This window comes from Microtus pennsylvanicus, chromosome 19, assembly GCF_037038515.1.
Source record: "Microtus pennsylvanicus isolate mMicPen1 chromosome 19, mMicPen1.hap1, whole genome shotgun sequence".
NCBI lineage: Eukaryota > Metazoa > Chordata > Mammalia > Rodentia > Cricetidae > Microtus > Microtus pennsylvanicus.
This window is the reverse complement of record NC_134597.1, coordinates 30,772,928-30,786,269: the sequence shown is the minus strand read 5'-3', so window position 1 is coordinate 30,786,269 and position 13,342 is coordinate 30,772,928. Positions and strand designations below refer to the sequence as shown.

The 13,342-nt window shown below is 46.3% G+C and overlaps 1 protein-coding gene across 1 annotated transcript in view; it reads left to right on the top strand.

The window, feature by feature from the left end:
* Positions 1-13,342, top strand: part of Creb3l2 (cAMP responsive element binding protein 3 like 2) — a 118,514-nt gene that overhangs the window by 57,307 nt on the left and 47,865 nt on the right. Inside the window, exon 2 of the mRNA XM_075953452.1 lies at positions 11,563-11,779. Coding sequence (XP_075809567.1) covers positions 11,563-11,779 — 217 coding nt within the window. The remainder of the gene's footprint in view (positions 1-11,562; positions 11,780-13,342) is intronic.

The following is a 13,342-nucleotide window of genomic DNA, read 5'->3' as shown; positions in this document are numbered from 1 at the left end:
AGCAATACACAGAAGCAGCACCCTATGTTGTCTTCAGTGTAGGAAGGGAGAGGGAAGGCCTTGGCGATGACGATCACACACGCACACACCCCACACACACAAGAGCACACACCTCAAGTACGCTGTTTGGCAGCAAGTTTTAACATGCAGTGTTTACAAATGTTTTCCAGAGAGACTCAACAGAATATTTTCAGTTTGGTTGTTCTTATAACAACCAAAGGGTTCCATTTGTGCCCTTTCTTCGAAAGACAGCAACGTGACCTCTGCTGCTTAGAATCAGACTAAAGAAACTGGGTGTGGTCATGATCCTGTCTGTCAAGCTGTTGCAGGTCACTCCTTTTGTTCTGGGCCCTGTCATGGGTTCCCAGTGACCCAGTGAGGATATTTCCCAGGCTTCATGATGATTAATTTAAGTCATCTGGGTCTTTTTGGTCAGCAGTTTCACCAAAACAGGAATGCCACTTAGCACTGGCCAGTTCCTTTATAAAAGTCTGGGGTGCGGACTGGAAAGATAGTTCAGCACTTAGGAGGACTGACTGCTCTTCCAGAGGGCCTCAATTTCATTTCCAGCATCCACAGGGCAAGTCAGGACCATCTGTAACTTCAGTCCCAGGGGAATCTGAGGCCCTCTTCTGGCCACCCTGGGTGTGTATGTAATATATAGACATACATGAAGGTAAAACACCCATACATAAAGTAAAAATAAAGGGAAAATTATCCCATGGGTGGGAAATTTGCATACAATTATGATTTCTGAGATGGGTGGTGGTGGCGCACGCCTTTAATCCCAGCACTTGGGAGGCAGAGGCAGGCGGATCTCTGTGAGATGGAGACCAGCCTGGTCTACAAGAGCTAGTTCCAGGACAGGCTCCAAAGCTACAGAGAAACTCTGTCTCAAAAAACAAAACAAACAAAATTATGATTTCTGGCTAGAAGAGCATCAAAGAATATCACAGATGTGCTCAAAGTTGGTTTATGGGGAAGCAGTCATAGGGAGTGAGAGAGAGGATTTGAGAGTGGAGGTGTGGGCCTCTTGCAGAAAGGGAAAAGAAAAGATATCCATTATAAACTGATGAACTGGCAGCCAGGGATGTGGCTTAGTTGATGGGGTGCTTGCCTCACAGGTACAAAGCCGTGGTTTGACACCTAGCGTGCACAAAATGGTGCACAAATGTGTGTGTGTGTGTGTGTGTGTGTGTGTGTGTGTACATGCACGTGTGCCTGCATGCGTATATATAATTCTAGCTCCTGGGAGGTGGAGGCAGGAAGAGCAGGAGTTCAAGGTCATTTTGAATACATAGTGAGTTTGAACCCATGATAACCTTTTTAAATAAATAAGTTCATTTCAAAAATAAATTAATGATCTACACATCGAAACCCTTGCTAAGTAAGATGGGCAAAAGGATGCTGGTGTGGGTTCACTACGAAAAAGATGATATTATTAATTAGTGAACTTGATCATTTTTATAGTGTTACTACTCTATGGACAGGTGAGAGAAGTGCTTGGTATCGTGTCCCAGCTTTAGCGTGCAATGAAAACGGCAACAATAAAGCAGCAAACCTCACTAAGCTCACATTACGTGAAAGGGGCTGCCCTAAGGGACCAGAGAAACATCACACCGCGTGTTCGAGAGGAGTCAGGGAGTCCCTAGAGCTTCATCTGAAGTGTTTATATCTCTGGCAATGTGGCTACTGTTAGGGCTTCTCCTGAGGCTGGCAGGGCAGGATAGCAGGGACTTACAGGAGGCTCGTCACTCTCCACTGCTTCGGGACATTCTGGCCTGAGCAGGCTGCTCAGCCTTTGTGTTCTAGAAGCTTTTGGAGGTGGAGAAGGGCTTGTTATTTCAGTTGGCGTAAGTCCATTAAAGCATCTGAATATAGGAGCGGGCAGCCAGGGGCTGTTGTGTTCTAAGTTTTTGCCATTGCTAACCAGCCAGCCAAGATGGAGATAAGAAATTACCATCTAGCAATTGGGGCATAGCTTTCATGTTCATATGGGTTCCTCGGCCAATAACCTTTTATTATGTCATGCCTAAAATATGTACGTATTGAATGTGTTGTCGTTACAATTCTGAAAGGCAGATTGTATTTCTGATTTTCAGATGAGATAGAAAGTACAGATGATTTGGCCAAGGTCAGATGCTAATAATAATAGAACTGACTTAAAAATACAGCCATCGCCAGGCAGTGGTGGCGTACACCATTAATCCCAGCATGCACAAGGCAGAGGCAGGCAGATCTCTGTGACTTCTAGGTCAGCCTGGTTTACAGAGTGAGTTCCAGGGCAGCTAGTGCCGTTACACAGAGAAACCCTATCTCGAAAAACCAAAACTAAACAAGCAAACAAAAACAAAAGCAAAAACCAGACATATCTCAGGATCTAAAGGAGAATTGGTACCAGAGCGCCCTCCTTCTTGTGTGATTAACAAAATCTGTAGACATTTAAGTCTTTTGCATAATGACTTAATATTTGCATAAACTTACACACATCATCTCATGTAGTTTAAATTTTCTAAATAATTTACAGAATAAGGCTATGTAAATAGATGCTCATTGTGTTCTTTAGGGAATAATGACAAGAAAAGAAGTCAGTTAATGTTCATTACAGAAATGGTTGTTTGGGTTTTGTTGTTTCCGAACATTTTTGGTTTCGGTCCAAGGTTATTGGGTCCATGGTTTGCAGATGGAGAACCTGCAGCGTGTGTGTGAATCCAGTGAGTAAGACACGTCTCCACTTGGCTAAGGTCCCCTGCTGTGCGGTAGTCACTATCATTCCAGAGAGGTGGGGCGTGCTCATAAAGTCTGACGGATCAAGAGACTGCATGGCTGAGAGCCAGAACCTGTGGGATTCCTATTGCTCTTATCTAGGGTGATGGAGCTGCTTCTGGCAGTGAGCCACTCCCTGGGAGGTTAAACAAGACGGTACCTTGTACGTCTGAAACGCCCCCGCCCTGTGACATAGTTGGCTCATAAATAAGACCCAGAGTCTGTGAAGTGTACAAACTTCATGACCTCTTTACCTTGTCATTCCTGACATTTTTGGCATTAGGTCTTCCCTTAAAGGTGAGATTGAATAGCAAAGTATATATCCTGTTCTGAAGATTCCACGTGGCAGCAGCCGTGGAGGGTCAGGGGGCAACTCTGGGAACCTCTTCCCTCCCTCATTTATGGAACCTTGTGTTTGATCAACCCTTGACTCTGATTCATATACCACTTTCGGCCTTTGGTTTTCTCAAGTTGGACTGATCAGGCTACTACTGATTTCCAGCGCTTCTGCCACTGTCAGTAGTCTCTGACTTTGGTTCCGTGTTACCACCCACAAGTGTTTCAGGAATGGCGGATGTTCGTCATTCAGAGTGGACTCAAGATACTGGGAACAAGTATCTTAACGGTGTCTTCACTGAAGGATATGAGGGAACACCCTGCACTGTTGGGACAAAGCCCAAAGGTTGGCAACCGAAGATAGTAGCTGAGGATAGGTGGGTATACTTTCTGTTGAAGAATGAAGGAACTTAAAAGCTTCCGTGGGGAAGGGGAAAGATTTCTAGAAGAGATCGAGCAAAATACCTTCCACATTTGCGTACTCCATGAACATGTAAAGAGTTCAAGAAGGGCTAGCAATCAACCAGGGACAAACAGGAACCAGGAAGAGAAGATGGTAAATCAGAAATTTAAATCCATTTTAACCTAACCTGTGGGTAAGTTGGGTTTAGACTGAGCTGTGTTGGAGTCTGTTTTCTAAGAATGCACGTTTTCCAGGCTGTGGTGTGTAGGGAAGACCAGGCACGGGATCCTTTGCTGTCAGCACTCCCGTCTAAGAGTGGAGGTGACTCATCTGAACCTTGCCTTGGAAGAAGAGAAAGGGAAGAAGGAGGGGTTGGCCATGAAGACAGCTGTTCTTCATATCTCGAGTCTCCCTATCTCCCCTTTATGGCTGGAGAGAGTAGAAATGCAGACTTGATGCTTTAGCATTGAGTGGTTAGCTCTGTCTATCATGGTTTTGAATGACTTTCATTTGACTGTCAGATTCAGCTGCCTGCTAAGGTAGAAGAAAAAGAGAAGAGCTCACAGGCTCAAAACAAACCAAAGAGCCCACCTCTGTCACTGCTCTAGAAGGATCCTAAGGGTTTTCTCTGTTACCGCAAAGAGATGGTTCTGCCAATGGGGCCCAAGTTACAATTCTAAAAGTATAGCCAGGTGATGGTGATGCACGCCTTTAATCCCAGCACTCGGGAGGCAGAGGCAGGCAGATCTCTGTGAGTTCGAGGCCAGCCTGGTCTACAAGAGTCTACAAGTTCCAGGACAGCTAGGACTGCTACACAGAGAAACCGTGTCTCAAAAAAAAAAAAATTCTAAAAGCATTTTTTTTCAACAACTAGGAATCTGAGTTACTAGCTCTCTGATGGAGGTGTGGAAGTGGACAGCAGTGCTGGAAAGCAAGCTGGAGACTAGGAATCCTGCCTTGCTCCTGTGGATTCCAGTCTCCACCCTCTGGCCTATGCTAGTCTTGTGAAGATAGTTACAGCAAGCGCGGAAGCAGTCTGTACTCTGAAAAACACCACACATTGAGCAGGGAGGGAAAACATTGCTGTAACTTCTTGCGAGCCTCCATGGGGGACCAGATGGTTACCCCGGGCAGTGGGAGGAAAGGCTCTTTGTCAGGCTTCCAGGCTAGTTGGGGTTCAGGAATCACTCAGAAACACATTTGGGGGTCATTTGCAGCTGTAGATGTCAGTGATGCAAGCAGAAAGCAGATGTAACTTGTTTGTGCTAGCTGAATGGAACTCTTGGAGCCCTGGTGCCCATCGACGGGCTAGTCCTCCCTTAAAGTTATGAACTTTTACATGCATGCCGTGTGTGTGTGTGTGTGTGTGTACACTAAGTGTAGACAGTCTTCAAAGGAAACAGTGCATTTTCCATAAAGCAAACTCAAGAAGGCCTGCTGTGGGCCATTAAGGGTCAGGCTACATTTGGTAAAAGTTCATAGTATCTTCTTTTAATGATGGAAAGTTACACAGTTTAAAAAGCTGCTCTTTCTGGTGCAGACAAATAGCATCTGTAAAAATGTACATTTAGATTAATAAGTGGTGACAAGAAACCTTTGAAAAGTGTTTTGAGGTTTACAGCAAAACTGAACAAGAAACCCTAAAGATTTCCCAGACAGCTATATTCATGATCATCATCTGGGTCGAAGTGACCCGTGTGTTACAGCCGATGAGCGTGGACACACCCTTCACCGGAGAGTCAGCAGTGCATGCTAGACTTCCCTCAGCGTTGTGCGTTCCGGGAGTGTGGAAAAATGTGTATGGATATATGTCAGCAGGACAGTAGCATGCACAGGCGTTGACTATTCTTTAATCCTGATGTGTCCCTGTCCCTTTCCTGCAGGGTAACTCTGTATAAACTGTGGAATTATAGTTGCTCTCCTAGATAGAATCCACCCGTGCCTTTATAATTTGATTAATTCTATTACATTGTTTTAGCTACAAAGAAAATCACACCTAGATAGGACATTCTTCAGTGTATATGTTTTATGGTAAGACTTAAGACAGTTTTTGTTACTACTAGTTAGATTTCAATAAAACAAATTGCATTTACCAATGTAAAATCAACCCCCCCAAATACATTCACCCCCAACCCCTTTAATAATAAAAAAATCTCCGAGGCTTGGCCTCTTTTATTTTTTTAATTTAGAGACATCTGCAATTACCTAAAGTTTAGTGCCAGAAACAAATTGGGCAGTAACGGGATTTGACTTATCAGCCTTTTTTTCTTTCTTTTTGGCTTGTAGCTTTGAATGTTGCCTTCTTGCCTCTGGTTGTGTATACAGATTCCTGAGTCAGAACCTCTCAGGTCTAAGACCTCTGGGGGAGGGGACAGGGAGAGCAGGCTGGTGGTCTCCAGCGCCTGCAGACAGCCCCTCCTATCCCAGCCCAGGACTGTTTTGCTGGAGAGAGGCCTCTGTTTCTAAAGTCAGTTTAAGGCGTGTCCTCTGAATCTTTTTTTTTTTGTCAGCTTGCCCACCACATTCCCCACTTCCGTGGCTCCGTCCTTGGGCATGCTGTGCTGTGTGTGTAAGGCTCCTAGCTGTGAGTTTTGATTTTTGAAGTACAAAGCCTTCTTTTTTTCCTGTCCAAGTGCAATCTTTTCAGGCAGTCCTAACTCCCAGACCACAGACCCAGAGAATAGGACACTTAATGAGTACAAATTGGGGGCTTCTGATGTCTGGCCCTGGGGTTCCTCTATCTGAACCCCTTTACCTGCTTCACTGCCCCTAGGGTAGAGGTTACAGGGGCAAAAACAAAAATAAAACAACCCCCCACCACAACGACGAAAACAAGCAAGCCCACAACAGGGGAGGGCCCTTTTCCTTCTCCTCTGGGGTAGAAAGCTTATATAGCCTCATTTCATGTTGCATGCAACATTTTAGAAAATTATAGAGTGCCCTAGTCGAATAGGTTACTAACCATGGCCTGCCAGTATTTGTGAGTGATTACTATTATCTCTGTTGGCAGGGCTTAGCCGTAGTGCATGGAATACCCTTCTATCTGGGACAGACTTCAGGGGTGGGCAAGCCTGGGTAAGTAGGGTTTGTGTGGCTGTGGCTGTGGGTGTGTCCCAGGCAAGATGGTCTAGTGCATGCATGAGTTTGTTCAGTAGGTCCTTGAATCAAAGCAAACACACACACACACACACACAGAGAGAGAGAGAGAGAGAGAGAGAGAGAGAGAGAGAGAGAGAGAGAGAGAGAGAGAAGAGAGAGAGAGAAAGAGAGAGAGAGAGAGAGAGCTTCACATAGGCAATAGGTTGACAGCCGCGGAGTCTCAGTCTGCTCTCTTCTTGTTAGGCTGTTAGCACCTAGGACTGTGGGCTGCAGATCCATCTGTATGTGAGACTAGTTATTTTCCCTCTTCCTGCCTACCCCCTCACCTGGCCCAGTGCCTTGTCCAGAGAGCTGTATATAAAGCCACACTGGATGAGTGGCCTCGGGGGTGAGTGCTTTGAGGAAGAGAGTAGTGGCCACTTCTGGAGAAGGACAAAAAGCCGTGCTATTTGACTTCAGCTGGCATGGAGCTCAGCCAGCTACATGGTAGACAGACAACCATAAGTTTGGAAGGAGAGCTTTTGGGAAAGTGTGAAGAAGCTCAAGGTACCAGAGAAAGCGTGCTTAGAACAGAGGTAGGACAAAGAGAAGAAATAGTATGCTTTTCTGAATAAATCAGAAACATGGGATGATCTCAGAAGCCACAGGGCCACAGCCCTGTAAGATGCCATGCTAGGCAGGGGTAGAATTCTGGGAAGGAATAGTAAGTACATTATCTTTTTAAAGGGACCATTACTCTATCACTTTAGCTTGACTTAGGTGAGACTGCCTTCTAGGGCTGATCTCCTAGGCTGGCCATTGACCTGCATAACTGGGAGATTAGGTCCCCACCCAGCCCAGAGATTTCATCCTTTTGACCAGAAAAAAAAAAAAGTTTTCCCATAGTGGGTCTTTATTATTGCTCTTGACACCATACTTAAATCTTTAAAAGAAGTTACCAGTGTCTTCACTGAGTTGGATGAAACACATTATGTGGTGAGGTAGGTTTAATCCGGATGCCTCTGAACCCTATCTCAGAAATACATGTTAGGAGCCAGACAATACCTCCGCCTTCTTTGCTGGTGGAGCATAGAAGGCAGTACTGGGTACCTCTCCACTGAACACTCTCTTGGTGTGTTTTACAGATTTCATGTGGAAGACTGTTGTGCTCATTCGTGGATGGACTGTCTGTGAGTCTGTCTGCTTAGCCATCAGAGGCAGATTCCAGTGAGCATGCTGTAGAAGAAAGGTCACAGAATGTGGAAACACTTAGGCTTGGCATGCAATCTCAGTTCCATGCTTCATCAACAGCACAGCTCTGGACAAAGTACTTGGTTATCCTAGTCCACAGTGTTCTCATTGATCCAGAGGTGTGTCTCTCTTGTAGGAGAGGATCCAGGCAAGCCTACCATGCCACCTAAACTATTTCGAGGAACTTTCCACGCAGCTTGATTGTGAGACTCAAATATCTCTTTCCTGGGAGAAGCAAGGGGGGAAAATCCCATCGATTAGAAATAAGAGGACCCTAGTACAAGGCTTTGTGATAGATGACTGTGGGTTGCTAGGCAACTCACAAGATTTCTGTGATCATTGAGTATGGAGCAGGCTATGAAAGTAAACTAGCAAAGCTAGATTAATAGGCAGGGAGGTAAAATGTGATGCTATTATCTCTGAAGCAATTGAACTACACTTATATAAACTACGCTTATATAACCCTCGAGTTAGTTGCTAAAGTATCTGAAGGGTCCAGAAGGTCTTCCTCTTTGAAGCCCGCTTCATTCTTTTCTCTGATTTTGGACCACTAGCCCATAATGCTGGTATCAGTGATGGGCTGATACTGGCCTGAGCGCTTCACCAGCCATGAGAGTTTGACCTGTCTGCCAGGTCCCCAAGACCAAAGTTGCCAAGTAGACCTGGCCAGCACCATTTTGCTGGGCTAAGTTGTGGCATCTGGTAGAACTGATTGAGCGCCATCTCTTGTGTCCCTGAACCCACTCAGTGGTTACCTCTGTTTATTTCAAGGTGCATGGCTAGGCACTGTTGGTCTTTGCTTCTGGGGAGCTCCTTTTCTCCAGAGGGGGAGGCTATGGTGTAACAACTGAATTTTCAGGGCTGCCTGTCGTTAGGGCTAAATTGTTTCATAACATGATAATTACTGTATCATCCAAAGTAGGGGGAGCCTGAGGAGGGCAAACAGAGCCGGGGGTTTATTATTGGTTATCGAGAGGATGTTCATGAAAACATTCATTAGTGCTGCTCCAGAAATGAAAACAGGGTGTCAGCAGAGCAGGCCAGCCTAGGCAGCTTTGCCTTGCCTCCGGATGGAACGGTGTTCTAGAGGCTTAGCAGAGCCAGCCTGTCCAGCCAGCGTCGACCTTGTAGCTCGGGATGGAATTGTGGTTTGGAAATGGGCAGGCTCTGATCAGTTCTTGCTCTTGAATCTTATGGTTTGCATTATTTACTTCCCTTTCCGTTACTGTGATTTTGTTCTCAAAGGGAACACCATCCAACACCTCATAATATTCACCGTCCGTGAATTCATCAGGCCCGAAATGTAGGCTGCTTAGGGAACCATACACTGACCTTAGCTTAGTGTATAACAGGAAATCTGGTTCAAATTTTAGCCGTACAGTTGCCCTGCTCCTCTCTGGCTTCAACTGGTTGCAAAGGAAGGCTTTTGTGTTCCATGCATACATGTGATTCAGAATCTCCATCTTCAGGTCCTCCAGATAATTTCTGTGTGTGGAGATGTTTAAGACACCCTATCCTAAGTGGCCATGCCTTGGAGAGGCCTGGGTCGTTTTTTGTCTTCCTATTTATTTCGTGACCTGGACCTTCCTAAAGTTTGCCATTTGGTAGCTGCAGCATCTGTGGATTTTCTCCTCATCCTGGACACATCTAAACCTCTAAAGACTTTGTCAGTGTCCAAGGGCAAGGGGGTGGAGGCAGCAGAGCGGTGAGTGGAAGCATTTTCCTGCCGAAAGTGGGAGTGAGCGTAGAATTAAAGCTGCTGAGGATAGCTTCAGTATGGAGACGTTTTTACTTTTGGCAGTTCGGGGAGACATTTTTGGTTTCATACCCAAGGGGAAAGTGAGTGTTCCTGACATCTCATTGGTACAGGTCCAAGATGCTGTTAAAAATTCCGTAATATATAGACCAATCCCCAACATACACACATACAATCACAACACACACATACACACACAATATACACAAATACACACACATACACACACACTCTGCTGCTGCCGCCACAGCCACCCCCACAAAATGTGTGTAGTCCAATATGTCAGCAGTGAAGTACTAAATACCCAACAAAAGGCAGAGAAACCTTTCCCAGGCCTCTCCTACACCCGTGCGTGCTACTGCACCACCTCCACCACCTCCACGCCACAACTGAAATGATCTAGTCCAATGTACCAGCCGTGCTGAGAGAAGTGTTGTTCTGCAGATCCTCAAAGCATCGCTACATCCCTCCGATGGAGGGAGGATTAATGGGGCTTCCTCTCCTTCAGTGTGGGCCAGTGGAGCAGGGGAGAGAGTGACCCCAGATATTACATAGATGACTCCTAGTGCATGTTCATGGCTTAGCAGGGGCTGAGAAGTTTAACAGATTTAGAGCTGGAGGATGGGACATGATTCAAAAGATTACATGGAAGAGCAACTTTTAAAAGTCTAGTGGAGAGAGCAGAAAGGAGTAGACTATTACTGTACCGCATGCCTGGTACAGTCAACTTACAAAGAGAGAAGGGTTCCTTTGGCTAATGCTGTGGAGTCCTTTTGTGTAACTGGTCACTTTGCATAATTGATCTCTTTGCCTAATTGGTGCGGGCCGATGCTGGCGCTCTGGGCAAGCCAGCATACCTGCCTGTGTGTGGTTGAGAACAAGACTGCCCATTCCATGGCTGAAAAGTGAAAAAGAGAAAAGGAAGAACCCAGGGTCCTCTGTAAGGGCATTTCATCCGTGACCTGACGACCTTGGCTCCACCTCTTAAAGGTTCTGTTACCTCCCAGTGACAACATGGATGAGGACCAAAACTAACACATAGACTTTGGGGGTGGGGGCCTTCTAGATTCAGACTATAGCACTGCCTCTATTACTTTTGAGTTGGACACCGATTATAACCATCCTCTGTCTCACTCTGTGATGTTGCTCGTGCAGAGTGTGGCTGATTGTTCCAGCAATGGCCCCCAGAGAATCGCACCATCCCTCCGCACTCGTCTGCAAGTGGATTTTGCCATTCTTTTTTTTTTTCTCCCAGTAAGTAGAGTTGCATTGTGCCGCCCTGTGAGCCTGGGCTGGATTTGTCACTTGCCCGACCAGAGAGTCCATGGAGACAAGGATGTATGAGCCCGAGGTTATTTATCCTTCATTTTGTTCCTTATGGAAGATTCCTACCATTCTGTCAGGGAGCCCCACCCAGCTTCCTTGACTGAGGGCCCAGGTGTCCAGCTGCCTGAGGCCAGGCCCTAGCCAAGCATGCAGTTCAGTGTGACTGTATCATGGTACCTCAGTGAAGTCAGTTCCTCACCCAGACAACCCACAGAACGACAAGGAATGATAGGTTATGATTAGTTGAAAACACTAACTATGTACAGCCAGAGGGTAACCCTAGTGCCCTCAGAGGCTACTCACTGTGTCTGTGAGGCAGTGTCTCATACAGGGACCTGGGGCTCCTTAATTAGGTCTGACTGGCCAGCAGCTTTGGAGTCCACCAGTCTCTGGTTCCCAGCCCTGGCATTACAGACAGCACCATGCCTGTGTTTTCATGTATGTACTGGTGATCAGACTCAGGTCCTCATACTTGCATAGCCAGCACTTTGCCAACTGAGTCATCTCTTCAGCTTCCACTGCCATGGTTTGATGGACAGAAACAGACAAATGAATTTTGCGAGTGACCACCCGTCTCTTTGCCCTGAAGTATGTGTTGAGTGTCAGATGAAGAAAACATGAATTCTTCCTCCTCTGCTTCTTGCAGCACTTCTCAGAGCTCCTGGATGAGTTTTCCCAGAACGTCCTGGGTCAGCTCCTGAATGACCCCTTCCTCTCAGAGAAGAACGTGTCGATGGAGGTGGAGCCATCTCCAACATCACCAGCGCCTCTCATCCAGGCTGAACACAGCTACTCCCTGAGCGAGGAGCCCCGGGCTCAGTCACCGTTCACCCATGCGGCTGCGAGCGATGACTTCAATGACGGTAAAAACCGAGAGCACCGAACACAGGGGGGCCTCAAACCCTTTGACTCTTGTCGAGGAGACAGGGTGTGGGCTCTGTAATTGTTAGCATCCGCATTAGCCACACACCCACTGTCTGGTGCTAAGGATGTAAATGCCAGGGGGTACACCAAACCCTTCTTTCTGCTAGGCTGCTTCTCAGGGAACTTGCTGTTACTGAATCATCTTGCTCTCTTTGGTTTGGGCCTTGGGCAGCAGAGCCCCTCTGTGCAACCGAGCTGGCCTCTCAGCTGATGATACCAGCAGTATGGGAAGCTAGCTAGTTGTTTTTAAAGGATCATATCGTTTTCCTGACAAAGGATTATTTATGACAGTTCTTATCTAGAGAAACCTTTGGGGGCATCCTCTTTGTTTCCCAGCATGTTCCCCTACATGTATGGGATCTTGGTGAATGTACTTGGACTCTCTTGTTGGTATCCATTTCATGCCTATTCCCATAAACAATGCTGCAGCTTGTCATTGTTGGAGGACTGGCTCTTCTAACCCCAGAGGTGCTAAGATGTCTGGATCATTCCTCTATAAGCCTTTCTTTGCTGTATTTTCTACCTTGCCAGTTTTACACGTGTGCATGCATTCATACACATACATGTTTACACACATGTGCACGCACGCACACACACACAATTGAACTGTTTTTTATTTTCTTAGAGGGACAACCAGCTATTTTAAGTACTTCAAGTAAACTCTAAAGACCTTGTTCCTACTTTCATTCCAGCATGTGATACTTTTTTCCGCAGGAGGATGACATCATACGATGTGGTTACTAACCTGATATCTCTTTGGGTTTTGCTCTGAGACCCCCCCGCCTTCCCTTTCATACCATGTGTGTGTGACAGGTGTCTTTTACAGATTGCTCTCCACCTAACACATTTCCTCATGCTTCCCTGTGGCTAAAGGCCAGTGCCTATATCCACATGCATAAGAAAGCCCCCCGCCCAAGAGGAATTCATTACTAGCTCCTAAAATAATTAACTTGTACCAGTAACACACCTTTCTCTCGGGGCACAGAATGTTGTGAGTGTGAAGAATTCCCATTCTTCCCTAGGACACATTTTTTTCTTGGAAGGGTCACACCCATCAGCATGGGGAAGAGTGTGGTTCCATGCTCAGCACAGGGGTGCTGTGAACCTGGGAGTGGGCTCTCTCTGTCCTGCTGGAGCCTCACCCTGATGCTCCGATTTCCCCTCTGTTATGGGGAGTTTGGGAGCATAGGGATTTAGCCCTCTGCTGGAGTCTGTCAGTTATTCCTGTCTTGCACCAATAGGATGAGGTGTCATGCTTCCGGGAAAGAAAGGCAGAGAACTTAGCTAATTCGAGGATATATGGGTGCTTTGGAGGATAAAATTTGATGTTTAAAAAGCTCAGAGAAATGTCTGCTGCGTAGCATCTCAGCAGACCGTGTTCTTCCAGTGCCTGCCCCATCCTGCAGTTTGTGCAGTTCATTTCAGAAATGCCATCAGATCAGATGCAGAATCTGTGCTCTCTGTTGTGACTAGTGCCGTGTTCTCCCTTAGCCTCACTGTAA